This window comes from Candidozyma pseudohaemuli (assembly GCF_003013735.1).
Source record: "Candidozyma pseudohaemuli strain B12108 chromosome Unknown scaffold00007, whole genome shotgun sequence".
NCBI classification, from domain to species: Eukaryota; Fungi; Ascomycota; class Pichiomycetes; order Serinales; family Metschnikowiaceae; genus Candidozyma; species Candidozyma pseudohaemuli.
Genome location: NW_020194441.1, coordinates 201,403 through 227,379, shown reverse-complemented (window position 1 = coordinate 227,379; position 25,977 = coordinate 201,403). Strand labels below are relative to the sequence as shown.

The following is a 25,977-nucleotide window of genomic DNA, read 5'->3' as shown; positions in this document are numbered from 1 at the left end:
ATGGTTACACAGTTATCGCTTACCGATATAGGCTTTCCCAGTGTTTATATCACGTGACAGATTTTTGATTTCTGCAGTGATGCACGTTCCGAATAACGTACAGCGTTTGACTATATACATCATTAATATGCTATTGGCTAAAGCGGATTTTACGCTGCTCTAGCTCCTTTTTCAAGTGCTCATCAAGACCAACCTTGAGTCTGTGGACCAAATTAATATCGCGACTGATGCCTGTATTGATGGCATTGAGCTTTCTGTAGGCCTTGATAAGATGCGGTGGGGTATTTTTCGCAGCCATCTCAAGCCCTAGGTCGCGAGTGATAGTTGCAATATCCAACCAAAATGGATCCAGTTTTGACACCAATTCTTTGAACTCTCCCCATTTGACCTTCTCGCTCTCACTCAAGGGATCCCACGGTATAGGAAGCCGGTCACCTTGGTTATAAATCACACGAGCTTCGAAATCTGTCATATGGTCGCCTGTGAGTCTCTTCATGATTCTGTAGTGCTCCGGAATGCATGACGTGGGAATTGGGTAGGGAAATTGATGATTTCTGGGTTTGGGCTTCCCTAAATCGGCATGCTTGTTGAACTCAACCGGCAAGTTCAACTTCTGTACCGAATCTTCGTGCACGATGCATCGAAGGAGGAAGTTGGCTTGTGAAAGCGCGATGTCATCTGTAGTAATGGCTTTGATGAAGTTGCCAATCACCTCCGGAGATTGAGCATTCACATACTTGTCGAAGCGGGTGTATATGTACAAGAGAACAAGTGTGCGGTTGTTCAACTTCTCGTTTTGGTAGACCTCTTTTGCGAGTGCATTGATCGTTGTCTCATCAATGACAACTTCATTTAGGAGATCAAATGCTGGTTTGAGCTCTAGAGCGTTCTTGGCTCTGGACACAATGTGCAAAACAACTTTCTCTGCCAATCTCGGGTCTTCTCTCCATCCTGGACGTCTAAGCTCATTGCACAAAAAGTCCACAACGTCTTGTGTATCCTGAGTGGTTTGACAGAAGTCCTCGAGAATCCTGACACACATGTGGCTCAGGATAGGCAAGTTAATTGAGGACATTTTATTAACATAGACCTCTCTCAAGAAAATGTTCGTGATGCACTCGTAAATTCGAGCCCATGTAGTAAGGTTCACGGAAATGTCCATGCGTTTTATGAGACTGAGGTATCTCAAAATCACACTGTATGAGCTGACAAGCGACCGCCTCGTAGAATGGCTTCTGCAAATTTTTAAAAGCTCATTGATAGTCTCAAGGTTGGGCTGCTTTCCATCAGCGGCCATGACGAGTAGAAGCTCTTTGGCAAAAGATGCCTGGAATTTGTCGTAGCCGAAAAACTTGATGAGGTAGTTGTAAGTTTCGACTGATCGGAGCTCTTTGAAGCTATCGTTTTTCAATGAATGTGTGTATAAAAGAATCTCGGGAATGACACCGCTTAGGAGCGAGGATGAGTTCTTGTATGGCATTCTGACGTGGGTGAGGAAGAAGATATATTCTTGGAACGACTCTTTGGTAAGCGGTTGGGGAAAAGGTGGGACCTCGCCAAAATGGTACCTGGGCACGTCGTATTTGTTCTTCCTGAACTCGTCATCTTGTTGTTTCAAGACATTCCCTAACGCTGCTGGATCACTAACTGTCTTTTCACACTTGAGATGCTGTGGGGTAAGCTGGACCAAAAAATCAAGCATCTTGTTGAAGGTGAACCTTTCAGAGAGAAACGTATTGAACACCGCTACCCTGTCTTTGCTGGATTTCACTGCATGATTGGCCTCTGCTCTGGCAGAATCGTACTTGGGTAAATCTTCATCGAATATCTTCAACTCGGGCATGTTGAGTGGTTTGAGGAAGCTCTGGAAACGCTTCTTCTGGAAACCCTTAAGCTGTTCTCGGTATCTTTTAAGCTCTTTTTTCGAAATACGTTCTCGACTCGGTAGTTCATTGAACTGTGAGCTCTTCACGGATTTTGTATGCTGTGAAGGCGGTCGGAGCGGCAGCTTAGCCTGCTCTATATTCCGTGCAACACGAGATACACGTATTAGAGCATCTTTGAGGGAACTCATCAATCCATATGCAATTTATGTGTGTGGATGCAAAGGCTGAATTTTCTGAGCATAGAGCCCGATCACCGAGATAGTACTAGGCGAAGATGGCGCACGTGACCAAGTCTACAAAAACCGTTAACAATACTATATTCTATCCAAATGCCGGGGAAGCCCTCAAAAGGAGCATCACATAAAGTCGTCGTCACCAAAGTCGTCGAAGTTGTCGTCCAAGTTGTCGAGGGCGTCCTTCTTGAAGTGCGTGTCGTTGACATTAGTCTTCACCAAAGGCTTGGCCTTCTTCTTACCGGCACCTCCCGTGGCAGTACCGCCTGCCTTCGCCAATCTTGCCTGTCTCTCTTGTCTCTCCTTGTCTTTCTGAAGAACGTTCAAGGTCGAAACGACCTTTCTGGTGCTCTCCACAGACAATGGCTGCACGAGGTCTCTGATCAAGTCAATGGCCAAGTTAGAAGAGTAGAGCAATGACAGGTCCTTGGCCAAGCCGGTCAAGATAGGAGCCAAAGTCTTTCTGAGCTTCTCGAACTCCTGTTTGTTCGTAGGCTGGAACAAGGGGTGCAGTTCCAACGGCGTGTCCTTGGTGAAAGCTGGCTGCTTGTTAGAGGCAGCAGCGGCAGCAGCAGCTCTCTCCTTAGGGTGGGCAGTCAACTCGTCGAGTTTGTCGTTGGCCACACCCAAACTGCCGAACAAGTCGGCGGCATTGTTCAAGTCAGACTCCAACTCGGCCTTCTTCAACAATTCTCTTCTGGTCTTCTCGTCGACAGTGTCAATGTCCAAAAGCTTCTTCTCGCCGGATTTCGCAGCGAGCTTCTTGGCCTTGGCTCCATCCTGCTTCTTCTTCAACTCGGCCTTCTTCTTATCTTCAGCGGCCTTCTTCTTCTTGGCCTCCTCCTCTTCGTCGACCTCCCACGATTCCATAACTGGCTCGTCGTCGGCCTCATCTTCCCAGGATGCCACTGGGGCGGTCTTAGCAGAAACGTCAAAGTCCTCGTCGTCCCACGACATATTGTTGTAAGTTCTGATGGATTCTCTGCTCGGTTTTTTCTGCCTTCTATAGCCCTGCGGTCACGTGCGTCTCCGAGCCGGTCACCTTCAGTAGTGAAAATGGGGAAGTTTCAATTGGGAGAAAGTTGACGATAGAAGGTTTTAGGAAATTGGAAAGAGTGGAGAAATTTGGTAATTGATTGGGGTCGGCAAGAACAAGATTTTGAAAGACCGAGCCGTCCCAGACATGGGTGGTCGAAATGGCCAGTACAAATGGCTTTAACGAGTTCATTGGATGGAGTTGTCGTATTTACATAGACACAGAAAGCTTGATTTTACAGAATCAGGACCACTCTTTTTTAGACGTGTTGGTTTAGCTTTCTCTCATCCCCACCGATCTGCGATTTACTCCAGAATCGGCTTTTCGCAGCCATTTTCAAAACCTACCATTCCAATGGACAAAACCACGTATACTCAAATTCTTTCAAAAAAACCTAGCCTAAGCAGATATTCACCTTCAATTCTCATTTTCATATCCATTCGCCGAACCGTGATTTTTCACCGTGTGTGATGATCTTCGTTCCTCCTGCATCAGCATCAACTACAACTCTTCCTGATGGTCCAGCTAGAAAAGCTCCTTTCATGGGCACAGGGCCAGGGGGCTTGGCTTTCGCCCTCCTTGAAGGTCACTCAATCACCGCTAGGCGGCTTGGGTCTCCTTGCCACCGGACACTTGGAGGAAGACTCGATCGTGCTTCGAGTTCCTCAAAATAGCACATACGACATCAAGAACCTCCTCCACTACGCAGAACAACTCAAAAAGGGCCGCCCAGACGTCAGCAATGTGTTCAGCTCCGTGCTACTGATGATTCTGGGTCCGACAGAAACCACAGTGATCAGAGGATACGTCTGGAGCTTTGCCATTCTACAGAGTATGGGCGTCGACCTCGAGCCCATTGCGCCGTACCTAGACGTGCTACGTACCACGGAGGTGCTAGACGTGGACGAGAACCTCGAGGTTCTGGACAGCCTTGTTCAGTGGCAAATAATGCAAAAGCGCCGAGTTACGCTGGAGCTTTGTGAGATGGTCAAAGCGCACCCGGAGTTTGCCCCACATCTTCTGGCAGAAACCGCTTTCCGGCTTCACCAAGCTGTCAAGTCACGGGTTCTTGAAATCCCACATCCCGTCGAAGACGAAGAATACGAGTTCACTACGCGAGTCACCCTTGTGCCGTTGCTAGACTTTGCCAACCATGCGCAGACCAACAACGCAGTGTTCGATGTGGACAGGACCACGGGAGACGTGATTCTTCGGGTCACAAAACCGGTGGATGCCGAAACCGAGGTTTGTATTAGCTACTCACCGTCGAACGATATGGGCCTGTTCTTCAGAACCTACGGCTTCATTCCTCAGCACGGCGTCTACGAATGGGTGCTTCCTCTGTTCAATTGCATCACCAACGCCGCCAAGGGCACTAGCGGTGTCGATTACGTAAAAATGGCCAAATGGCTTCGAGTGAAACCTCGTCTTGTTTTCGCTCTGTCCGAAGATGCCGTCACCGTGGACCTTACCGAGTCCCGGCTTCCTCTTCTTATGGTTCCTGGGCTCACGTACTACGCCGGATGGAGGGACGAAAAAGCAGACATTGAGGAGGACGAACACGACATTGAGGAATTGATTTTTGAAGAAGAAAACAACCCGGTGATTTTGTCCACCGAAACAGCCTACGGAGTGGTCTTTGAAGATGCCTACGTCAGTGTGCCTGATATCCTAGAGCAAACATGGGAAGACTCCGAGCACGGGATCCGCGAGTTAGTCAAGCTCACTAAACCGCTTATTGACATGGCTGCAAAAACTAGTAAAGAAGCTGACGTCACCACGTTGGCCGCGTCAGCCAGTCAGCATGCCAGCACGCAATTGAAGGGCTATTTTGCGGCGAAACATGCCCTACTCGATCGCCTTCTCGAGCTTTCTACGCAAGACTTTGTGTACATGATTGGCACGCTGACATAGATGAGACACACTTTTTTTTGCTCCCATTTGTAAGCGCTACCAGAGTCTAGTGCGCTGTGCTGAGCAATGCAGGATCCGCGGGCCAGAGTATAAAAATGCTGCGAAACCTTGTCCAATTCTCACATTCACAACCATGGTTTCCCAAGTTGCCTCTAAAGCTGAATTCCAAGAAGCACTCAAGCACGACGGTTTGGTCGTCGTTGACTTCTTCGCCACGTGGTGTGGTCCTTGTAAGATGATTGCTCCATTGTTGGACAAATTCTCCAAGGAGTACACTTCTGCCAAGTTTGTCAAGGTCGACGTCGACGAGGTTGGTGAGGTTGCTCAGGAGTACGAGATCTCCTCCATGCCAACCATCATTTTCTTCAAGAACGGTGAGGTTGTGCAGAAGGTCATTGGTGCCAACCCTAATGCCTTGAAGCAGGCTTTGGCTGCTAACGCCTAAGTGTATATGAATCAACGACACACAGAATCCTTCGCTGTAGATACGCAATTACACATTTAATCCGTTGCACATAATAAATTCGTAATCATTACCGTAAAACCTATTCCCAAATTTCTATAAAAAAGCACATTCGTTCACCTTCGAGGCAAACTCGTTGACGATGTTGAGGTCGCCGATCCATTCCTGGGCCCCGTGGAGCACATGGTGCACGAGGGTGTCATAAATCAAGTAGTACTGCCTCATGGTCTGCACCATCAGAATTCTTTGCCGACGCAAGTTGTTCACCATTGGATAAACCGGGTTGCTGGCAAAGTCGAAAGAACCGCCATTGCACCTCGAAAGGTTGACAATTGTGTCCAAAGCACAGAACACACCAGTTCGGCCACAACCGGCAGAACAATGCGTAATGGTGTGATACTAAGGACGGTGTCTGACCTTGTCGAGAACGTGCCTCTTGATAGTCACGAGATTTATCAAATCCTTAGGATCCACAGCGCTGCTCATGTCGGCCCAGGTGCACAAGTGAAGCTGTAACACACGGTGGAAGACCTTAGCGTCAGAGCTCACCTTGAAGGATCTGATCACAAGGTTGCCTTGAATCTCTTCGTTCTCAATGTCAACCTTGATAATATTCTCACCTGATCTGTAGACACCAGGCTTCCAAAATGGCGAGCACTTGTGCACACCGTTTTCGTATTCACCCGATAAGGAGACAATCAAAAGACACTTCTGGTTGATGACACATTTCCAAAAATCACCAATGGTTTCTCTCATAGGACCCTGCGTCGCAATGTACTTCAACTCGTCAACATTATCCTGCGTGACCTCGCCTTGCACGACATCCCCCACATACTTCAGTGGGTTCAAATACGAGGCATTGATGTAGTCGCAAGACAGACTTTTGGTCTTGATTCTGGCCCCGTCAGTTAACCGAACACGCGAGTGATCAAACAAGAATATATCTTTGTAACGGTTCTTGTGGCCATAGTCAAGCCCGCAATTGATCTGAGGACAGAGTTCCGAGGATCCACCAGGTGTGCAGATTTCTGGCTTATTTTCGCTGTAGCAAAATGCACCATTCAACCGATTCTTCTCGCACTGCTCAAGCTTGTTGAACTCATCAGTGACCAAGCAAGAATTCTTCTCCACAGCTTGGAGCCAAGGAGGAAGCTTGGCAATTTCTGCCGGGGTCAACGTAGAAAGTCCAAACTCTTCCTTCCTTGGTGTTACCAAACTCTCAAACATCTCCTCGTTGTGTCTAATTTTGAACTTAGCAATGGGTATATCTTGAGGAAGCTTAAAGTTCGACACTGGCGTGGAGATATCTTGGAAAGTAGCACTGGAACATGGAACGCCAGTGAGTGAGTGCGAGCGACGCTGTTGCAATGGACTGCGCTTCAAAGTATCGATCGAGAGCGATGGCTTTGTCACGGCAGGTGCACTCAAAGCTTGAGGCTTCACAGACAACAGATTAATGTCAATCGTATCTTCCTTTCCAGAAGAAATGAATTCAGGAGCTGATGCAGTGAAAGCCTGGAAGTTCTCATCTATAAGATAGATTGGAGGCCCGTTCTTTAAATCCCAACTTGAACCATCCACCAATTTCTTGCACATGTGCAATAAACCGCTGGAAGAATTTGTGTTATCGTAGACAAGTATGGGAGGCATGCTGTATCCACTGAAGGACTCATCAGAATAATGATGCATATAATTTTGTAAGATAGTCTTTTCGTATGTTGGAAGCGAGTTCATGCAGCGAAGAAAATTAAAATTTGCTCTTTTTAGAAGAGTCAGCGGGAGACACACGTTAAGCGCCCCTGAAATATGCCCTTTCATGTAGTCTGCAAACGGCCTGATATCGATGATCAAGACGCTTGGAAGATGCGTGGAGTCGAGAACACGACGAGCCTTCAAGAAAGCAACGATCTCCTTACGACACACATATTTGATAGAAGGAGAGACGCCTGTGATGCTGTCACGCAAGTTTTCTTGCAAGGGAACCTGGTGGAGGCGTCTTGTTTGCTCGGTCTGGATGGAGGCGACGTAGTCTGATCTGCCCAAGTCACCTGATGTAGGATGCTTCTTGATGCTGGGAGGAGCAAAACTGGTGCTGGCCAGTGTAATAGGGGCCGTTAGCAGTGATTTGAGCGAGGGAGGCTGCTGGTATGTGGTGGTGGGTGTTTTAGGGGTTTCGTTGGCGAAGTTAAAACGAGGCGTAGTAGCGGAGACGCATTTCTTATCCTCCTCTTCAAATTCGTAGAGAGGCTCGCTGACCCCCAGGGGAAACGTCAGCGACAGTGGCTGCTGGAAAGAACGACGTGGAACGTTGAGCTTCAACTGGAGCATGTTGCGGCGGTTTTTTGTGGGGGACGAGTTGGACGAGTTTTCGCCAATAAGCGTGTCAGTCGACATGGAAAGGTCAGCGGAGGACGATGAAGTGTCGCCCACCACGGTGGAGTCGGACGTCAAGGAGGAAATGGAGTTCGCAGCGTTCTTGTGTAATCTGGGCTTTGCAAAGGTGGTGGAGGAGGCCGAGTCAGATCGGGCAAAAGTATGCTGCGGAAGGTTGGCGAAGTAGTCTGCCGTGTCGAAGTTTAGAAGAGGCAGCTGGAGATGTAGCTTGGTCATGGGTTCGTTCACGTCAGCGGCTTCGTAGGAAAAGTAGTCGGCCTTGTCGGAGTTGGGCATCTTCAAGGACCCTCCAGGTGTGTACTGGGGGAACTTGTACCCAGTGCAACAAGGGCTAGTGCTCATAGGACGAAGTAGCCAGGAAGAAGATCAAGGGGGTTTTGGTCGGGAAAGAAAGAAGGAGCTTGTGGGTCCAATGGAGTCGAGGAATGTAAACACCTGCGAAGAGAAAAAAAAAAAGGAAAGCCGAGAATGACGTAGGAGGCTAAAGCGCACACACAGACACGAGAAAAAAAAAGTTGAAGGAGATGGCCAGGCCTAGCCCGAGGCCCGATGGCGCAGACCATCTTGATAACCGCTCGGGAAGGCGGGCTTCCGTGTTTTTTCCCATCTAAAACACTTTAAAGCGCCTGCCATTTATGTGGCGGTGCTGGCCAGGGCTCAACGTCTGACGTCTATGACGTGCACTAGTCGCACCATAACCCCGGTCTAGGCCTGGGCCGAATGCGCGCCAATCCATTTGCACCCACTAGCCAAGCCAGCCGTTGGATATTGTTCGTCAGACTTGAGTATGGGCGTTGGAGGGGACCGGCGGAGAAGGCCAGGAAAGGCCCGGACGTGAGGAAAATTCTAAAAAAGATTCCTCTGGCCTAGACCCTTCACTGTGGCGTGTGCGGCCGCACCCTTTTTACCCGTCCTGAGACACCGGGGTGGGTCCTGATTGTCTGTTTTAGCGCCTGGAGCCAGCGCCGTGCGAGCCCCACCATCACCGTCTTTCCTTATCAGCACCGCCAGCATTGGGCAAACTGGAAACACTAAATTCCTTCCCTCATGTAATTTAATTTTGGTTTCTTCTTCTCGTCTATCCCTCGTGGCATTGTCATCCTCGTCTTCGGCTCACCACAGTCGCCATTCTTCAATACTTTTTGCTCGTCTTTGTTCTTTGTCTCTCACCCCTATAACATTGCCCTATTTGCAGCCAACAGGGCCACTCGCCTATCGCTTTCGCCGTTTAGGAACGTCGTCCTCGTCGGCGAAGCTCCTTGACTTCCGCCGCCGCAAGCGGTTCTCATATTTGCCCCCACTCTCGGGATGCCTCCTCTCCTCAATGATGCCTCGTCTCGAAGTCAGCTTTTCGGGTTTAGGCCTTTCGGGACGCGGTGTCGCTGGTGTCGCTGGCGTGGCTGGCGTCGCTTCGCTTTCTTCAACTTCAACTTCACCTTCAAATAAATGGGCATTGGGGACGTCCTGCCGGGCCTGGTCCACAAGCTCCTTGTATGCTTTGGCGTCCTGGGCCACACCGCTCTTGATTAGCTTCTTCATGAGCTCGTTATTTTCGTCATTACTTTGGCTCCGCTGGACCTTTTGAAAAGGTTCTTGAGGTGCAACGGGGGCCGTGCCGAGGGTCGAGCTGAGCCCGTCAAAGTACATCTCATTCACATTGAGGTGCCTCGACGGATCAAGCTCTTTCTGACGCAAGCTCTTGAGACTAGCCACGCCCTCGTCATCCTGAAAATCGTCAGGGAGAAGCTCGCCACACTGTAATGCCGCTGCGTCTTGCGAGGTGTATTCCTTGGTGTGTGCAATTCGACTGTGATTGAGGAAACCTTGCGCTGACGAGAAGTTGCTACGGTGGCAATCGGGACAGGTAAGCTTGACGATGATACCATCCGTTCGGCGGTACAAGCAGCCCGCCACTCGGAGGCCAGGACCTGTTATGCTGGGACGTAGCGATGACGTTGTAGATCTTGTTCTGTAGTGGGCTGGCTCTGGAGGCGCTGTTTCAAACACCGCTTCGTTGAACTTCGGCTGCTCTTGGTACAGCTGCTGCTGGAGCCTCGTGTAGCTCACGGAGAGCGACTTGTTGAGCACATCGTAGTACTTGAGTGTGAAGTCGTTGGGTTCACTGTTGAAGGTCACATCGTTGGGCACATCGAAGAACTTGCGGAGCGCTAGCATCTGGGCTTCACATTTGCCCATTTCTTCTTCGGTAAGACGGAGCTCTCGGTGCTTGAGGCGGATCTCGAGGTCCACTTGGTTCATGAGAATACTGCGGAGCGTTTCGGTCGGTATATTCTGGAGTCGGGCCATGAGGCTCTCTTTATCGATGACAGGGGCTTCTGAGGGTTCAGCCTGCGGCGTTTCTGCCGGAGTGATCAGCTCCTCTGGTGTTAGCAGCTTGGGTCCCATGGTGGAGCTGAAGAAGATGCACCAAATTGTTTGGCTGATTGATGGCGCCTGCAGATATATGGCTCAGATGGAGCACTTTTTGTAAGGAAGAAGCGTTAGCGGGTCTGGGCCGGGGGTGCATTTTTCAAGGAGCAGGTGGTAAAGGGCTTTGATTCTGAGGGATTCCATGGATTTAGAATTGGAGGCTTTTGTTGGTGGTGGGGGTGTACTGGGCACTTGTTGGTCCAACGCGAACCGTTTTGCAGCAATTGGGGGAGACTCTGTGGGGGCACCGGGAGGTGGCAGTTTCGCTATTTGCTGAAATGGGATTTTGACAGGATTTTGATTGGGTGATTCGAGATCTGGGCTCTTTTTTGGATTTGGGGTAATTTTTGGTTTGCCTTCCCTGTGCTGTACCTTCAGTGAACCCTTCTGCTTGCGAATCTTGGCCTTGGGCTCCGGGACTGGGGTAGTTGGTTTTTGTGATTTCTCTTTCACCTCTTGTTTTGATGGCCTGCCGATCTTTGTTGGGAGTTCTGCTTTGACAGTCTCCTTAAGCCTGGGATTCGCCTCCTTAGAGCCATCTTGATCAAACTTGCCACACACCTTCTTCCCCCCGATACCCGGCGATATCCCAAAATCAAACCGCTTCTCGCTGATTGGCGTCGAACAAGCCTGAATCTTTTTTGAATCCCCAAATATGCGTTGTAGCTCCTTCGAGGAAAACAGATCGTCGCAGTCAAACACACTGCCAGACCGCTTCTTGAAAGACTTGCGATTTTCTGAAATCTGCTGCTTACGCTTGCTTTTGTAGCCTGCAATTAGAAACCATTCTAAACATTTCTCAGGTCTTATATACCTTTAAGGGCACCTAGCACGTCAGTTCTCATGTAGTAGTGGCTGCGAAAGTACTGTAGAAACCCACCGATTTGGATCGCACAGCTATCAACTACATCTTATAAACTAGATATTCACGTTTCCACGGGCACAACCCATTTCTGATTTGATATTGACTTTTCAGCTCATACTATACAGCGCAATGTCGGAAAAGCCAATTTTGCCGTCCATCGTTTCGATGGGTGCTCTTACCATCAACGACAACTCCAAACATGGATTCGGATACAACCCGTCTGTGGGGCCCTCGTCCAACGCCATAACGCCAGAATCGTCATCAATTCTCCTCAACAAAAGAACCATAAGCTTGACGCCCACGTCGCATAACTCCATCTACGACAAAACCGTCAACACGAAAAAAGTCAACGAGATCAGTCTATCGTCCTTGGCATTCCTCTTCTGCGAGGTGGTCAACTGGGCGCTGTCACAGTCCAAAGGAATCCAAGATTTGGAAAATAGACTCAACGGACTCGGGTACCAGATAGGCCAGCGGTTCTTGGAACTAGTCAAACTACGCGAGGGTATGAAGCACGGCAAAAGAGAAACGAAAATCATCGAGATCCTACAATTCATCCACGGGCCCTTCTGGAAAAGCATTTTCGGCAAGACCGCCAACGACTTGGAGAAGTCCCTGGACGTCAACGACGAGTACATGATCATCGACAACCTCCCTGTCGTGTCCAAGTTCATCAGCATACCCAAGGAATACGGCAACTTGAACTGCCTGGCGTTTGTTGCTGGTATCATTGAAGGCGCTCTAGACTCCTCAGGCTTTCACGCAACCGTGGTGGCGCATTCTGCCCCATTGGACTCTTTCCCTCTCCGCACAGTGTTTTTGATCAAACTAGACGAACAGCTTCTCCTCAGAGAGGAAATAAGATTCAATTAGGCAGACCTATGTACTCTATAGAAACAACAACTTTCAAAAATCAATAGTTAGCGCTGTCAAGTGTAGGTCCCATGATCCATGGAAAATGCACGACTGACATACACCTCAATTTTTCAGCAGTACTAGCTGAACATCTACACTGCACCATGGGGATCAACATAAGGAGAGCCACCATCGAGGATGTTCAGGCCATGCAGAATGCCAACTTGCTCAACTTGCCGGAAAACTACCAGTTGAAATACTACATGTACCATATCTTGTCCTGGCCTCAGGCCAGTTTCGTCGCTACAACCTATGACACACTTGATAACGACGAGGACGAAAACGGCGAGGTTCTTGCCGAGGAGCCAATAGAAAACATAGATCTCAAAGACCCCAAGGGCGACACATCATACATCAGAAAGGGTGAAAAGATTGTCGGTTACGTTTTGGGTAAAATGGAGGATGACCCAGAAGCTGAGGACAAGACTCCACACGGCCACATTACATCTTTGGCTGTCATGAGAACATACAGAAGAATGGGATTGGCGGAAAAATTGATGCGCCAGTCGCTATACGCCATGTGTGAAGTGTTCAAGGCGAAGTATGTGTCGCTCCATGTTAGAAAGTCGAACAGAGCGGCGTTGCATTTATACAGAGACTCGTTGGAGTTTGAAATGACAGACACCGAGAACTCCTACTACCAGGACGGTGAAGATGCATACGCCATGAGAAAGGACTTAAAGTTAGAGGAGATGCTCCCGTACCATGGTTACGAAGAGCAGGACGACTTTACCCAGGATCTTATCTAGAGTCACAGTTGCTACTCAGGCACATTCTATGGGTACGATTGTGTAGGATTGGGGATACAAAATCTAATATACAAGGATGCAAATGGCCCGAGGCCGTGGTAGGTGCTCAATACGCTCTGTCCGCTTAGTATCTCTCCTTCATCCTGGAGGCCACGGTACGCAAGTTTCCGTAGACCTTTCCTGGAGGAGAACCCAAGATAAGAGACACGACGGCTTCTCTGGCCATTCTGATGTGCGTGAAGCCACCCAAGATGTGGATTTTGGAGTCTGCCAACACGATTCTCGTTCTCGTGGCGTTCTCAATGGCGAACTTGGTCTTACCGTCTTTACCTGCAATACGGCCGATAGCTCTGGACAAGTGGTCACCGGTCAAGGTCTTGACGTCCTTGATTTCGAACGTCTCGATATATAGATCGTCCAACCTCAAAAGAGCGATGGCATCGTCGACATCGAAGCCGAGGGTGAACGCTTTAATGAAGTCAGCGCCCTTTTGCAAAGCACCCTCGTCCTCAGTGTGCTTGTTTGTTCTCAACTCGACTGTCTTGGTCTTGAGGTTCATTCTCACTTGTAGCTTCAAGTGCTCCACCAAAGGAGGGTATATCTTCATCCAGGTGTTCTTCAAAGGCGACATTCTGTGGGGAGGAATTGGCACTTTTCTGCTTTCCAACTTCACCTTCATGCCGCTCTTGCCAGCAGCAGCAAACTTGGGTTTTCCGCTTTCATCTAGCACCACCGATTCAGGCTGGGGCTCATCGTCCTTCATTTCCTCATCTTCAGCTGCCGCCTTGGGCTCCTCACGTGGCACGTTGTTGACGTCAACTAAAAGCTCGTCATCGTTGGATTCCTGTGGTTTTGTTTCAACCGGAGCCTTTTTAATGGCTGTAGGGGCAGTCATGGGTGTTTTGTCAAGCTGGTGGGCAGAAAAAAGTAGCTGATGCGATGAGTGTACTGCACCGCGATGGACCCCAGATAAGGTGGACCATCTGGGTAGTCAGTGGTGGTGATGAGAGGGATGAATTAATTTTGATCTAGAATTGGATTGTTGAAGATTTTATTGGAGGTTTGGTGATGGTTGATGTTTGGGTGTCATCTGAAGGCATGTACGAGGGTATGTACCTATGGCCAGCATACGACTATCGAAAATTATGATAGCAGACAGCCATTTGATTAGTCCTTCGAATTTTCAACGCTTTCCTTCAAACCCTTTCTTCAATTTGTTGTGGAAATCTGCTTTTACACGAACTCCCCAAACATGCCCACCGGGGTGCCTCACGAATTTCGCAGCCATTTAGCTTTCGGTTGGAGCCGAGACTCAAATACCGCAAACACAAAATAGCTTTACTTTTTGTCCCCTTGAGAAATACAATAGCACTCCGAAAAACACGAGTCATGTAATTGACAACCACAAATCGCGTATCTCTCTACATTCCTCTTTGGTCATTGCCCAGATAGTATACCAAACAAAATCCCCTGAAAATGAATTTGCACAAAGGTCATTCACTCGAACCCTCTATCTTCAACAGACGACGAAATAAAAAAGAAAATGCAAAATGATCCGCACCTCCAACCTTATAAGCGTTGCTAGCTTATCCACTCATAGCGGCAATCTGATTCCGCGAACCAGTCAGTCAGTGCTCACACGAGCAATGCTTGCTGACACGACCATCCAACCAAAATTCAAAAAACTCTAAAAAAACCCATCAATTATTCAATCAACCGCTTGCTGCCATTTTCGGCCTTTGTCTCTCGGCCTTTGTCTGTCGGCCTTAACCACTTGCTCTGCACAAGCACGCGCGATATATAATTTCTCTTCCCCAGCTTACTTTTTTTTTTCCTCCAGGCTCAACCAGCATTCAACTGCAAACAGCGAACATTCGCCAATATACAATGTTCAGAGGTCTTGTGCCCCGGCTGGCCCGGTCGGTGTCCTCAGTTGGCCGATTCGGTTTAATCGGCCTCCGGCACCCCACACCGGTTCGTCAGCAACCACTCCAAGCATTGTGGAAAACTCAAAGACCATTTACACAAAGCGCTGTTCGCCTCAGAGTGCCTGGCCCTTTGAAGACATCAAAATCAGAACTCCTTGCAGGGGCCTCCTCGAAGCTTTCTCGGTTCTGGATCCACGTGAAGTGGCCCTTGACGAGAAATAACCGTCCTTTCTCCATAGATGACTTCTCGGCTTTTGCGTCCTGGCTTGTCATGGGAAACGTCTTGTGGGTTGTTCTTGGTACTACGACCTTTGGTTTGGTTACCATGTACTCCATCCATACCTTTGACAAGTTCTGGAACACTATCAGCGGTGATGACGAAGATGATGAGGACGTCGCTCCTCAGGCCAAAGACAAGAGCTTTCTTTCCTATCTCGCGGGATCGATTTTATCGCAAGGTTTAGGTATGAGATTTGTGTTTGAAAGAGGCAGCGTCTTGCCGGAGCTCACCGACGGAATGCTCAAGTTTAGGAATTTGAAGGTTGTGTCATCCGAGAATAACGATGCTCTTCGCTTCCTCGCTAAGATCCAGGAACTCAACATTACCTTGTCCTTCAAAAAGTGGTACGATGGAAACGGCCTTATTGACGATATGGAAGTTTTTGGCATGCACGCCAAAGTCTACAAGAAAGACGATACTTGCCCCAAGATCGAATCAGACGATAAGGTCGACCCACTTAGCTCCTTCGCCATGTCCATCAGCAAGTATGACAGCAACAACATCCAAAACGACTTCCATGAGCACAAGTTGGAGGAGCTCGAAAACCTTAATAGCGAAAGCACCGCCTTCCTTGCTTCCAACTATCAACTCGGCCATATGAGAGTGCATGACTCCTTCATTGAAATCTATGAGAACCAAGACATAACCCCATTCAAGGTTACCATTTTCAACTGTGACCTTCCAAGACTTCGTGGCGACCGCTTGATTGTTGATTTCTTCAATGCCAGCAACGTTACTGGAGCCGTCAACAACTCCATGTTCACCATACACAAGCATCAATCTTTCACCGACGAGAATGTCGTGAGGTTTAAGCTTGACAGCATCGACATGGAGTCGATCTCTCGTGCCAACCCACAGCTGAAGTTCAACTGGATTGTTAATGGAAAGGCAGAAATTCTCGCCGATATTCGTCTTCCAGAGCTGAAAAAGGCCAAGGACGATAGCGGTTTCCTTCCATCAACATCTACCCTTCAACAAATGTGGGCGGATCTCAAGACCGCCACTTCGGCACCACAAGAGGCTCAAGAAGGCGAGGAAAAGAACAACAACAGTCTCTTCAAGGGAGCTCTTGCTGCTCTCTACCAGACCTTTGCCAAAAATAAAGAGCAAGATGATCCTCGTTCTCGTAACGATAGCGAGTACGTCATCGTCAACGTCAAGGTGAAGTTTAAGAACCTCAAGGCCGCCATGCCACTGCACTTGCCAATGGCCTCTTCAACTTCACTCCCATTTGTGACACTCCACAAGCTCAGAGCCTTGGTTGGATATGTCAACAGCATGGAGAAGGAAAACGACCCTATTCTCATCAAGACCACTGTGATTGAAAAGCTCACAGACTTGCACAATCTTGATAACATCACCCATACTCGTATCTTCGACGCGATTGTCAGTGACATCTACGATGACTTCATGAAAATGATAATCCTGGACGAGAAGCGGATCATGGAGGAGAAGGCCAGCACCTGGTCCCAGACCGTTGCCAGCCAGCTCTTGCTACTTGGACTCGGTGTCCTTGCATAACGAATTTTTGCATTAATGTACATAGCATCTATAACTTAACTCATTTCACGTTTCTTTAGTGGCGCCAGTAATTTAGTGTTTCGGTCACCCATAATGTCCTTTTCAAGATCCTCCTTCAAAGGTTTGGAGCCTATTCCAAGCACCGCACCTTTCTGTCTATGGCTGAGGGATTTGTCTTCCTTGTGGGCATCACTACCATCCCAACCCATACCTCGTAGAAGTGCTGCACCAAATAGATCGACTGGGACCAGCTCGTAGTCTGCCAGACTTTCATTGTCTTCATTTCCAGTGATGATCATGGAAGAGTCATTGTCGAATGACTCCCCTTTCAAAAGGCTCAGTCTTGCTTCATCTTCGGAAGCAGGTTTCGGATCAGTAGTCCTTTCAGTCTTTCGTAGAAGGCCCCTTGAAAGTCTTTGAGGTTTTATAACAAGCGGTTTCTTTTCGTTGACAGCAGAGCCGCCTGCCATGGCACCTTTCTTCAGGAACGAGTCTATGGATGTTTTGCCTTTATCCTCTTTTTCTTCATTGTCACCGAGAACATTCTTTTGTAGTGTCTCGAGATTTGTCTTTTTGAAAGGTCTACCTCCAACCTTTCCCGGCTTTTGGACCTTGCCCTTGAGATTTAGCAGAAACCCAGCCATAAAGAATTCTGGTTGATGTTACGTCAATGCAGGTCAGATGAGATAAGACTTCAAGAGAGGGAGGATACAGCTCGTTCAAGTAGGGCGTATTTGTCTTATGATACTGGAAGTGAATTCGAATTTCCTCTAAAGAAGCTGACCCAACAGAAGAAATAATAGTCATGAAAAAATGGATGCGACTTGAACCTTCCACCGTGAAGCTCACCATGACGCACAGAAATCGATCGGAAGAAACATGACTTGGGGACTTCGCAAGAAAGTCTCTAAAAAGTGATCAATTAAGGTAACTCTAAGCTTCTGTATTTAGCTTAAGCCATATTTTATTGCTCCTCCGTCGCTACACTAGGCCTCATCACAGTTTGCAGCCAATTCGCATGGTCATTTCCGGAAATAAGCACAGCCCTTTCAAATGGGAGTGTTTCATAAAAACTTTTAGTTTGCAATAGAAATCATGAAGTCTCGAAATACATAAAATTCTCTAAAATGTGAACGGTGTATTAGGGCTTGCTGCTCTGTGGAGTACGCTCATACGCGGTTGGTGATATTTCGCGTTTAGATATTTACTACTACTACCAGCGATGATGCTGGGCCTGGAACAATATCTACAGCATCGTCCGGACCCTTTTAGCTCTCGAAATACATACGATGACTCAGACTCTGGTTATGATGATACTGCAGTCAGCAGCGGGTTGCTTTCCGAGGATATCACAGATGTGGACGAGAAACCCGATATCGATATCAGGAAACACGAGTCGGAAGGCAAGAACAAGCCACTAAGCCTTCTACATCTTCTATCAGGGAAGCAGAACAGCAAGAAGAAGCCACAGAAAAAGGATACGAAACCTGAGAAAAAGGAGGGCACTGATGAACTCACTGACCTTCCCTCAAGTAAGCTGGAATCAGAGGTATCGTTCCCAAAACCGGAATCACTTGAGCAGCTCGAACAGAAGATGTACGATTCAAAGAAATCCATGTCAGCAATGGATCTTCTACGAGCCCGCAAGAAGGAGAAAAACGAAAGCCTCATAAACCCAGAAGAACATGTGGAGATTGTGTCAGAAAACGATTCCATGGATGAACCCGTCGAGATTCTTGAAGAACGACCAGTCAATGCTGTTGCAGTACGGGACATCTTCTCCAATTTTGCACCCAAGAAGACGAAGGGCAAGGATGGAAAATGGAGGCTCAATGTCAAACTCAAAATCAACCCAGCAAAATTGGCAGAAATAAAGAAATTTGAGGATCCCTTCCGTACGCGAGGCAACGTTGGTAGTGGCACCAGTATACTCAATACCTTGATGAAGAAGAGACCATCAAAAATGGTAACGCTACGACTCCCCCTGGAGTTCTTACAGTCTATCCAAAAGTCGCTCAATCCACTTTATACCAAAAGTTCAGGTATTATGAGTGGAAAGAGTGCCAACAGCGTGTTTGCACAGATGATGCAGACCGCCAGCATATCAGCATACCCCAAACTCACTCCATTACAGAAGGCTAAAGAGCTAGATCCTCCAGATATAGATCGAGGAATCATGCATGTCTACGAAACAGACACATGCAACACTAGACAGCATTGCTTTGAACAGCTATCACCCAAGGCCACAAAGAACATACCCTTCCTTATAGATGGTTCATTTTTTGCAACTTATGACATCGACGAGTCTACAAAACGCAAAAAGTCACTAACTCACATCACAACCACGAATACAGAGGATATTTGTGACTTTGTTGGTGACCGGGCTCCCCTAGCATTCGAGGAGGAAACTCACATACGCATTTACAAAGATTTCATACAAAACCATTTCCCAGAGAGCAACAGGCTTTGGCCTGACAAGTTCTCCCCAAAAAGCACCGATCAATTACTTCTTGATCATCAGACCAAGTATACTTTACGCCGATGGATAGAGAATGCGTTTGCTATATTGAAGACGCAATCGACGAAGACCCCTCGCAATATAAAGATCAAGGAGCAGAAGCAACGGCGCCAAAAAATGCAAGACTTCATAGTTGATGACTTTGAAGAGGATTCAGAAGAAACCGAGGAAGATGTTTTTGTCCCGGTCCTCATTCTTGAAGGTCAATCTGGATCTGGGAAGTCAGCAGCAGTGTATGCAGCCATGAATTCACTCAATGGTTACGTTCATGAGATCAATTCAGGGCAGAATCGATCACGCAGAGAATTATATGGTCCCCTCAAGGAGTTTTGCACCACCAACATCATCAACAAGAATGACCAGGAGAAAAGCTTCCAACGCGGTTTAGTGTTTTTCGAGGACTGTGACGTTCTATTCGAGCAGGATAAGACCTTTTGGACCGCAGTTCAAGACGTGATTAATTTCTCAAAGCGACCATTAGTGATCTCCGTTCAAGATTCTACAGTAATTCCGAGGTCTATTTACGAACAGGCACATGAGCAAAATGCGATCTTGACTTTTGAAAACCATGACACTTCAGCATTTGAACAATATATCTGGCTTTGTTGCTTTTCCCAGGGCTTTGATCTTACACAAAATGCCCTATCTTGGGTGACAGCTCAAAGTGGTAAGCATGCCCATGACGTCCGGAAAGCACTTATGCAATGCCAATGGATTTGCTCCGCCGATGAGGACCTTAGCTCTGACGAAGTGCTCACGCTAGACGTTCTAGCTGATAAGCCTAAAAGTTCTCAGATTGACTCTCTCGAAAGTTTAGCTCTGATCTGCGACCTCCATTCTGAAGCTGATACAATTGAGCTGAACATGCGATCCAACAAACTTCAAGAGCACCATCCTAACGAGCTTCTTGACATATATACTGTGGACGATGGTCAGATGTTGAGGCCCTCCCCGGAGCCCGAAGAATGCAACATTGGTACCTACTTGAAGGAGTTGGTTCCCCACGAGGTCAAACTTCCAGAGGAGAAGTTGAAATTCAACGAAATCAGAGAAATTACGTTAACCTTCTTGGCTTCAAGAACAAGGAAACTACCAAAGGCAATCCAGGACTACCAGAGCTTTCGTACGTCCACCAGAAGTCGATCGAACGAGTCATCCTTTGATCTGCCGATATTCGATGTACAAGGGTTACCAGAAACTTCAATATGTTACAGTATGAACAAAACTCCATTCCTTGTGGAGCTTGCTGCATTTAGCAGAGACTGGGCAAGATTTCAAAACTCACTCTTTCATGTGGAGCGCCAAAGAAGACAAAACGGAGAAGACTTGAATCTTCAGCAATATCTTGGCTGGAGAAAATTCCAGAGCGGGACTCTTGACATTCTCAAAACCTTCTTTACTAGAAATGTCGAATTAGATCAATCTAGTTCTAGATTTTAGCATACCCCCACCGAATGAACGCACGGCCTTGTGTTTAAAGTCTGTAGATTGAAGACGACGCCAGGCCTCTTCTATGTGATATGGTTGTATGGGTTTGGCAAGCTCATCTGGCTTCTCAAACAAATATTTGCGCTTTCTTTTGTTGATCTCTTTGTTGATAGCGCCTGCTTTCAGGATTGACTGTTGTATGAGCTTTTCTTCAGCGGTTTTTATGGACATGGCAACCTCTGTGAGTGAGCATACAATCTCAAAGGTCAAGAAACCGAGAATATCAATAACATCGTCGTTGGGTCTCGACTCACAGATCTGAGTTATCTGAGCCCATTCTCTGAACTTCTTCGTCTTTCTGAATGTGAAGGAAGCTTGACGACACTCGGACCAGTGCACGTACTCTTCCTTGGTCATGTTTTTGGTACGATCGTCTGCCATCTTCAATCTTTTGAGCGAGGCCATTGTAGCAGCCTTCTCCTCGTCGTCAACTTCCTCGGCCTCCTCGGCGGTTTCAAGATGCTGCTCACTGAACATAAACTGCACTTCCCATGGCAATCTGATCTTGGATTTCTTATAACGAGTGATCATCTTTGATTGGTCATTTGCTCCAGGAGCAGCTCCAGCAGAAGGCCCCGTTGCATCACCCTCTATAAGTCCTTCAGCACCTCCACCTTCTTGATCTTTAGTGTTTTTTCTGACGTCCTTCCACGAGAGGTATGTGATAAGACGATTGACCTTGGCTTTGTCATGTCGTATGAGGAAAATGACATCTTCCGATGTTATAGAACGAGTTCCTCGACTAGCCGCTGTTTTTGTAGCCTGGAGTAGAATCTCGATAACCTGGCCACGAACAATGTCTTCAATGAGAGATGTCGTCTCAACAGGCAGGTCATTGACCTCACCAGAGACAAACATCATCTGCTGGACCTCCACTCTGTACCTGTACTTGTCTGAGTTGGACATGGTGAGTAGTTGATAGGTAGTTTATGTTCACTGATATCGCGCACCTTAGATCTGGTACTTGGTCCACACTAAGGGCAATATGATGGACATGATTTTATAACATTACAAAGGATGAATTTGAAGTAGAAGGAAATTTTTGAAGTCGATTATGTCAATCTTTTCGTTTGTTCAGATGATTTAGAGTTATTGTGTACTGTCTGTTGGCTGCAAAAGTCATGTTGCATTGCCTTGTAGTCTTGCCTTGAAACACTTCGCTCAAACTGAATATGCAATTTGAAATTTTGAAGCGCTTAAGGTATTATGTCATGTATCTTTTGGATCGTTGTTATGTGTGAAAAGTAATTGGATTACAGAATGCAACTTGTCATCTGCTACATGCTAACTATTTCATTCGAGCTCTAAGCTCTTAAATGGTCTTTATTATTAAAAGACTAAGCCTATAGTTAAGGAGGAGAACAACTGGATTGTTTCATCATTCGGCGTCTGCTTTAGTTGCAACTAGTCACGCTACTCACCGACCTACCACAACAAAGCAAGACATACAATTCCGATTCTACTGCAATTTTTTAGCAAATAATTATCACCATGTTATTTCAAAGAATGAATTCACAAGTATTTCACCCCAGCACAGCATTCATTTCTCTATTGGAAAGTGCCCTAGTGCTTGTGGACCGGGTAACCGCAGCGCGAAGAGCATATATAAGCGGGAAAATTTCCATCTCATTTTCCTTCACCAACTGCTACAACATCGTTAAAATGTATGTTCATTTTCAAACGCAGTAGAATGATGACTCTGAGTGCATTTGGCTCGAGACTTTCTGTCGGTGTGGAAAAAACCAAGCTACCTTTATACTTTTGGCTGAAATCTACTGCTGATTATTTTGTTTTCACTACTAACATAAAGATTCACTGTGCTATACCGTATACCCAAAACCTGTGCTTCACGCTAAAGTAAGAACAAGAAGCAAAATGACGAGGACAACCATCAACACGCCTATGCAGCAGTTGCTGGCGGTTTCTCTATTCTTCTCAATCACGTAGTTCACACGTTTTAAACCTCTTTGAAGCTTGTTGCCCACAGTATCCATGTCTTGGTCCAACTCATCAAGCATGAAGCCCTGCTCTTCAAGCTCACCGCCCATGAGCTGTGCCTGCTGGTTGAGATTACGCATGGTTTCGTGGATCAGGTCCAACTGCAAATCTTGGTCCTGAATCTGCTCTTGCTGCTGAAACAGGTTGAATTCTCTATCGATGCGTTGGCTGTCGCTGAACGGGCTATCTCTGTCGTCGTCCTGGCTGATTCTGTTGGACATTGTGGTGACTTCCCGCTGCCTTTGGGGATTTCTGACTCTTTCGTTCCACTCATTCTCGAGACTTGCTATCTTCAGCAGTAATTGGCCCAAAATCTGCTTTCTGCCAACAATATCAGAAGAGTTTAAATTAAATTGTGAAGGGTTGGATTCCGATATCTGGACTGCTTGCTTCAAGTCCTCTAATGTTTCCGCCAATTCCTGGTAGTTATTCTGGAAATCTAGTTTAGCATCTTCGTTTATGAATTTGACGCGGCCAATGAAGCTCTCCAACGAGTGTATCTGGGACCAGCAGTCCTCTTCCACCTCCTTAAATGGATCCATCTGGAGTAGTAGCCTATCGCTTGCGTCTCCAACCAGCTATCAATATTCGATTTGGACTCACGTGACAGAATTCTGATTCGGCCGAAATAGGCCCCTTTCGAATATTATTTGGCAGAGGATTCTATTGAAGCTATTGAAAAATTAAGAGATTTCCCTTCAAAAATAAGAAAACTGCGTTCCTGGTCATTTCACGTCACTGGAGGTCCTCAAGAAGCATCAGAATGCACAACGCGAAAATGTACCAATACTACATCTTCAAGAATGTCGGCTCCAGAGAATCCACAGAATGGCCAAGGCGTTTCCGTCGATTCAATGCTCTCAGAAAACCAGGCTCCAGAAGTGAAGCGTGAGGAGTCGCCTCCAGCCAAGAAACTCAAAACTGAGAGCTCCGTTCCAAAACATAAAGATGCACCAGTCCACGAAATTGTCGGGGGTTCCTCAGTCAGACAGTACTTGAACCAACATTTGACCCAACATCTACTAGAGGGACTCAAGAAGGTGAGCAAGGAGAAGCCAGAGGATCCATTGGCGAGCTTGGGACAGTTCTTGCTTCAGCGTTCTGACGAGCTCAAGAAGGCCGAAAACGAGTGAATCAACGTGAATTGGCAAAACGAGTTGCTTTCATAGTCACTGGATTTGGTCTTATTGAAGATTTTCGATACTCATTGCGCTATGGCCCCAATGGTCGGCTACCGCACTCAAGGTACTCACGCCATTTCTCCTGATTGAAAGGACAGTTCATTCAACATACTCTTAATCTACCTGATGGCGTCTCCAGATCCTGATTCTTTCGAGTCCTCGAAGTCCATTTTTATGCACTAAGAAGGATTGGCCAAGTTGGATACAGACAAGGCATTGCACAACCCAACTTTGTAAATGCCCAAAGATCAATGAAGAGTCCATTTAGGTTCCAAACAAGGCTATCAACTAAACAAGGCTATCAACTGGGTTCATCATTTTTGGGCTCGAACGTGGGTTTCTGTGGCATTGAGACCCAACAGTCCACTTCCCAGACACTGCCTCTATGTATAACAGCAGCAATTAACCAGCTGGAAATAAAAATTTGACCACAAAGAAGACATAAAGATAAAAATAATTCACAATTCTCTCATCTAACAGCCCTGTTGCTATTGCCGTTTTTCCCAACCCCATATCACCTGCACAGGCGTCTGCAACAACATCACCACGCAACTAACGCCACTTCTACCTTCTTCCCCAGCATGCCTGGCGACCCTCTTTTACGTCCATATTATGACCACGATACCTTCAATGCAGGGTATCTGGTCATTTTCAAACCCGGTGTGGGTCTCATAGACACTGCTACAAATAAACCTATCATCGCATCCTTTGGACAGTCTTTAGGGAACTCCTTAGCCGGAAAGGGCATTGGTATCCATACACACAGGCCGAATGGCTCCACTGCGGCTATTGCTAGTGGATCCGACAAGAACTATGTTTACGATTTGGAGTTTCTGGAATATTTCGACTTTAGCAACCTTCTGGAGCTCCTCAAGAATCTCTTCTGGAACTTCTTCAAGAACTACTGCAAGGTGGTAGTATCGCAGCCATTGGAGATAGTCAGATTAGTTCTTCAGGTGGGCTATTTTGACTTCTCGCAGGCGCCAAAACCAAAAGAGGTCAAGAAGCACCGCAGGCTTGCTGAAAGCTTGGAGAGCTCCAACAACTCCTTGCCCGAATTGGAGTCAAGCTCCGAGGGCGAGGAAGAGATTGACTTCTTCCAGCTGACCAGGGATGTTTCGTCCCCGAAGAAGAGCACGTCCTTGTCTAGCTCAAAAACAACTGCCAGACCATCCAAGATCCAGCCCATCTCAAGACACACTGTTGATATCATGACTGCAATTGCATCCAAAGACGGCCCCTTTGCCTTGTTCCGAGGAGTCAATGCGTCTTTCATTCACCATACGTTAGCCCATACAATCGAGGCATGGATCACTGGCTTCCTTTCACCTTTCCTCGGTATCCCAGACCCCTTCTTCCTTGATCTCACCCATCTGACCGAGCCTGCCAAATCTCTTTGGCTATCAGTACTGGCTTGTGTTTTAGCAGGCGTCGTTTTGATGCCTCTCGACCTTATAAAGGTGCGTTTGATGCTTACTCAGTTCAACAGAGGCGTGCCACAGTCGGAATCAACGAGCAGCTCCAGCTCTCCAAGTCCTTCCGTAAACGAAGAGGCACAACCCGCTGTCAACACGAGATCTGTGAGAGAGTCTATCAGAAACTACCCTATCAAATACCTCTTGCACCCACCCCCAACCATCACTTTGTTGACGGTCTTGCATCAGTTCTCCACCACGGTCTTCAGAAAAGCTTCGCCATACATTTTGTTCATACGCTACAACGTGGACGCTTACTCAGCACCCAATTGGTACACTATGGCCAACCTCATTCTCCTGATTGCAGAGCTTTTCATCAAGCTACCGATGGAGAACTTGTTGCGCAAGGAGCAGGTGCGCTTCTTGTTGAAGCCAAAGTCACCCGAGGAAGACAAGTACCGTGTTGTGACCATCGACAATCCTGATGAAGACCTTATTGTAAACTTCAACAGCTGGGACGCTGCTCATGCGAATGCCGAGAGCAGTGGCAAGCTTTCCTACTGGCAGAGATTCAAGATCCTTGGTCTTTTCAACGGTTGGAGAGTCGGTGTGCTCAACGTGATCGGATTTTGGGGCTACAACATTCTCCGGTCAAGCGAAGTATTGACAGAGGAAAAGTTGTAGTTTTTAATGTTTGTACGATAGAATCTAATAGTTCCCTTTATCAAAGGTGTAATCAGTCCGAAATCTGGGGCTCGCACAG

The 25,977-nt window shown here is 47.2% G+C and overlaps 16 protein-coding genes across 16 annotated transcripts; 8 read left to right on the top strand and 8 right to left on the bottom strand.

Moving 5' to 3' along the window:
- Positions 1-130: 130 nt before the first annotated feature.
- C7M61_003078 (uncharacterized protein) lies at positions 131-2,074 on the bottom strand (the record flags this gene model as incomplete). Its single annotated transcript, XM_024858433.1, has 1 exon — positions 131-2,074. One exon carries the CDS (start codon positions 2,072-2,074, stop codon positions 131-133), a length of 1,944 nt encoding a protein of 647 aa, XP_024713343.1.
- Positions 2,075-2,242: 168 nt separating this feature from the next.
- On the bottom strand, positions 2,243-3,076 carry HCR1 (translation initiation factor eIF3 subunit j; the record flags this gene model as incomplete). Its single annotated transcript, XM_024858432.1, has 1 exon — positions 2,243-3,076. One exon carries the CDS (start codon positions 3,074-3,076, stop codon positions 2,243-2,245), a length of 834 nt encoding a protein of 277 aa, XP_024713342.1.
- Positions 3,077-3,671: 595 nt separating this feature from the next.
- Positions 3,672-5,069, top strand: CTM1 (cytochrome c lysine N-methyltransferase; the record flags this gene model as incomplete). The annotated part of the gene is made up of 1 exon (XM_024858431.1): positions 3,672-5,069. The coding sequence occupies one exon, from the start codon at positions 3,672-3,674 to the stop codon at positions 5,067-5,069; it is 1,398 nt and encodes a 465-aa protein (XP_024713341.1).
- A 133-nt stretch (positions 5,070-5,202) lies between these two features.
- On the top strand, positions 5,203-5,514 carry TRX1 (thioredoxin; the record flags this gene model as incomplete). The annotated part of the gene is made up of 1 exon (XM_024858430.1): positions 5,203-5,514. The coding sequence occupies one exon, from the start codon at positions 5,203-5,205 to the stop codon at positions 5,512-5,514; it is 312 nt and encodes a 103-aa protein (XP_024713340.1).
- Positions 5,515-5,931: 417 nt separating this feature from the next.
- On the bottom strand, positions 5,932-8,268 carry PTP3 (tyrosine protein phosphatase; the record flags this gene model as incomplete). Its single annotated transcript, XM_024858429.1, has 1 exon — positions 5,932-8,268. The coding sequence occupies one exon, from the start codon at positions 8,266-8,268 to the stop codon at positions 5,932-5,934; it is 2,337 nt and encodes a 778-aa protein (XP_024713339.1).
- Positions 8,269-9,138: 870 nt separating this feature from the next.
- On the bottom strand, positions 9,139-10,332 carry C7M61_003073 (uncharacterized protein; the record flags this gene model as incomplete). Its single annotated transcript, XM_024858428.1, has 1 exon — positions 9,139-10,332. One exon carries the CDS (start codon positions 10,330-10,332, stop codon positions 9,139-9,141), a length of 1,194 nt encoding a protein of 397 aa, XP_024713338.1.
- Positions 10,333-11,350: 1,018 nt separating this feature from the next.
- On the top strand, positions 11,351-12,094 carry C7M61_003072 (TRAPP subunit; the record flags this gene model as incomplete). Its single annotated transcript, XM_024858427.1, has 1 exon — positions 11,351-12,094. One exon carries the CDS (start codon positions 11,351-11,353, stop codon positions 12,092-12,094), a length of 744 nt encoding a protein of 247 aa, XP_024713337.1.
- Positions 12,095-12,240: 146 nt separating this feature from the next.
- Positions 12,241-12,885, top strand: C7M61_003071 (peptide alpha-N-acetyltransferase complex A subunit; the record flags this gene model as incomplete). The annotated part of the gene is made up of 1 exon (XM_024858426.1): positions 12,241-12,885. One exon carries the CDS (start codon positions 12,241-12,243, stop codon positions 12,883-12,885), a length of 645 nt encoding a protein of 214 aa, XP_024713336.1.
- Positions 12,886-13,009: 124 nt separating this feature from the next.
- C7M61_003070 (uncharacterized protein) lies at positions 13,010-13,780 on the bottom strand (the record flags this gene model as incomplete). The annotated part of the gene is made up of 1 exon (XM_024858425.1): positions 13,010-13,780. The coding sequence occupies one exon, from the start codon at positions 13,778-13,780 to the stop codon at positions 13,010-13,012; it is 771 nt and encodes a 256-aa protein (XP_024713335.1).
- A 1,304-nt stretch (positions 13,781-15,084) lies between these two features.
- C7M61_003069 (uncharacterized protein) lies at positions 15,085-16,614 on the top strand (the record flags this gene model as incomplete). Its single annotated transcript, XM_024858424.1, has 1 exon — positions 15,085-16,614. One exon carries the CDS (start codon positions 15,085-15,087, stop codon positions 16,612-16,614), a length of 1,530 nt encoding a protein of 509 aa, XP_024713334.1.
- Positions 16,615-16,649: 35 nt separating this feature from the next.
- Positions 16,650-17,258, bottom strand: C7M61_003068 (uncharacterized protein; the record flags this gene model as incomplete). The annotated part of the gene is made up of 1 exon (XM_024858423.1): positions 16,650-17,258. One exon carries the CDS (start codon positions 17,256-17,258, stop codon positions 16,650-16,652), a length of 609 nt encoding a protein of 202 aa, XP_024713333.1.
- A 578-nt stretch (positions 17,259-17,836) lies between these two features.
- Positions 17,837-20,295, top strand: C7M61_003067 (uncharacterized protein; the record flags this gene model as incomplete). Its single annotated transcript, XM_024858422.1, has 2 exons — positions 17,837-20,160; positions 20,184-20,295. The coding sequence occupies 2 exons, from the start codon at positions 17,837-17,839 to the stop codon at positions 20,293-20,295; spliced, it is 2,436 nt and encodes an 811-aa protein (XP_024713332.1).
- A 250-nt stretch (positions 20,296-20,545) lies between these two features.
- On the bottom strand, positions 20,546-21,526 carry SPT3 (transcriptional regulator; the record flags this gene model as incomplete). The annotated part of the gene is made up of 1 exon (XM_024858421.1): positions 20,546-21,526. The coding sequence occupies one exon, from the start codon at positions 21,524-21,526 to the stop codon at positions 20,546-20,548; it is 981 nt and encodes a 326-aa protein (XP_024713331.1).
- Positions 21,527-22,467: 941 nt separating this feature from the next.
- Positions 22,468-23,160, bottom strand: C7M61_003065 (uncharacterized protein; the record flags this gene model as incomplete). Its single annotated transcript, XM_024858420.1, has 1 exon — positions 22,468-23,160. The coding sequence occupies one exon, from the start codon at positions 23,158-23,160 to the stop codon at positions 22,468-22,470; it is 693 nt and encodes a 230-aa protein (XP_024713330.1).
- A 261-nt stretch (positions 23,161-23,421) lies between these two features.
- On the top strand, positions 23,422-23,751 carry SDC1 (Sdc1p; the record flags this gene model as incomplete). Its single annotated transcript, XM_024858419.1, has 1 exon — positions 23,422-23,751. One exon carries the CDS (start codon positions 23,422-23,424, stop codon positions 23,749-23,751), a length of 330 nt encoding a protein of 109 aa, XP_024713329.1.
- A 629-nt stretch (positions 23,752-24,380) lies between these two features.
- C7M61_003063 (uncharacterized protein) lies at positions 24,381-25,898 on the top strand (the record flags this gene model as incomplete). The annotated part of the gene is made up of 1 exon (XM_024858418.1): positions 24,381-25,898. One exon carries the CDS (start codon positions 24,381-24,383, stop codon positions 25,896-25,898), a length of 1,518 nt encoding a protein of 505 aa, XP_024713328.1.
- Positions 25,899-25,977: the final 79 nt, after the last annotated feature.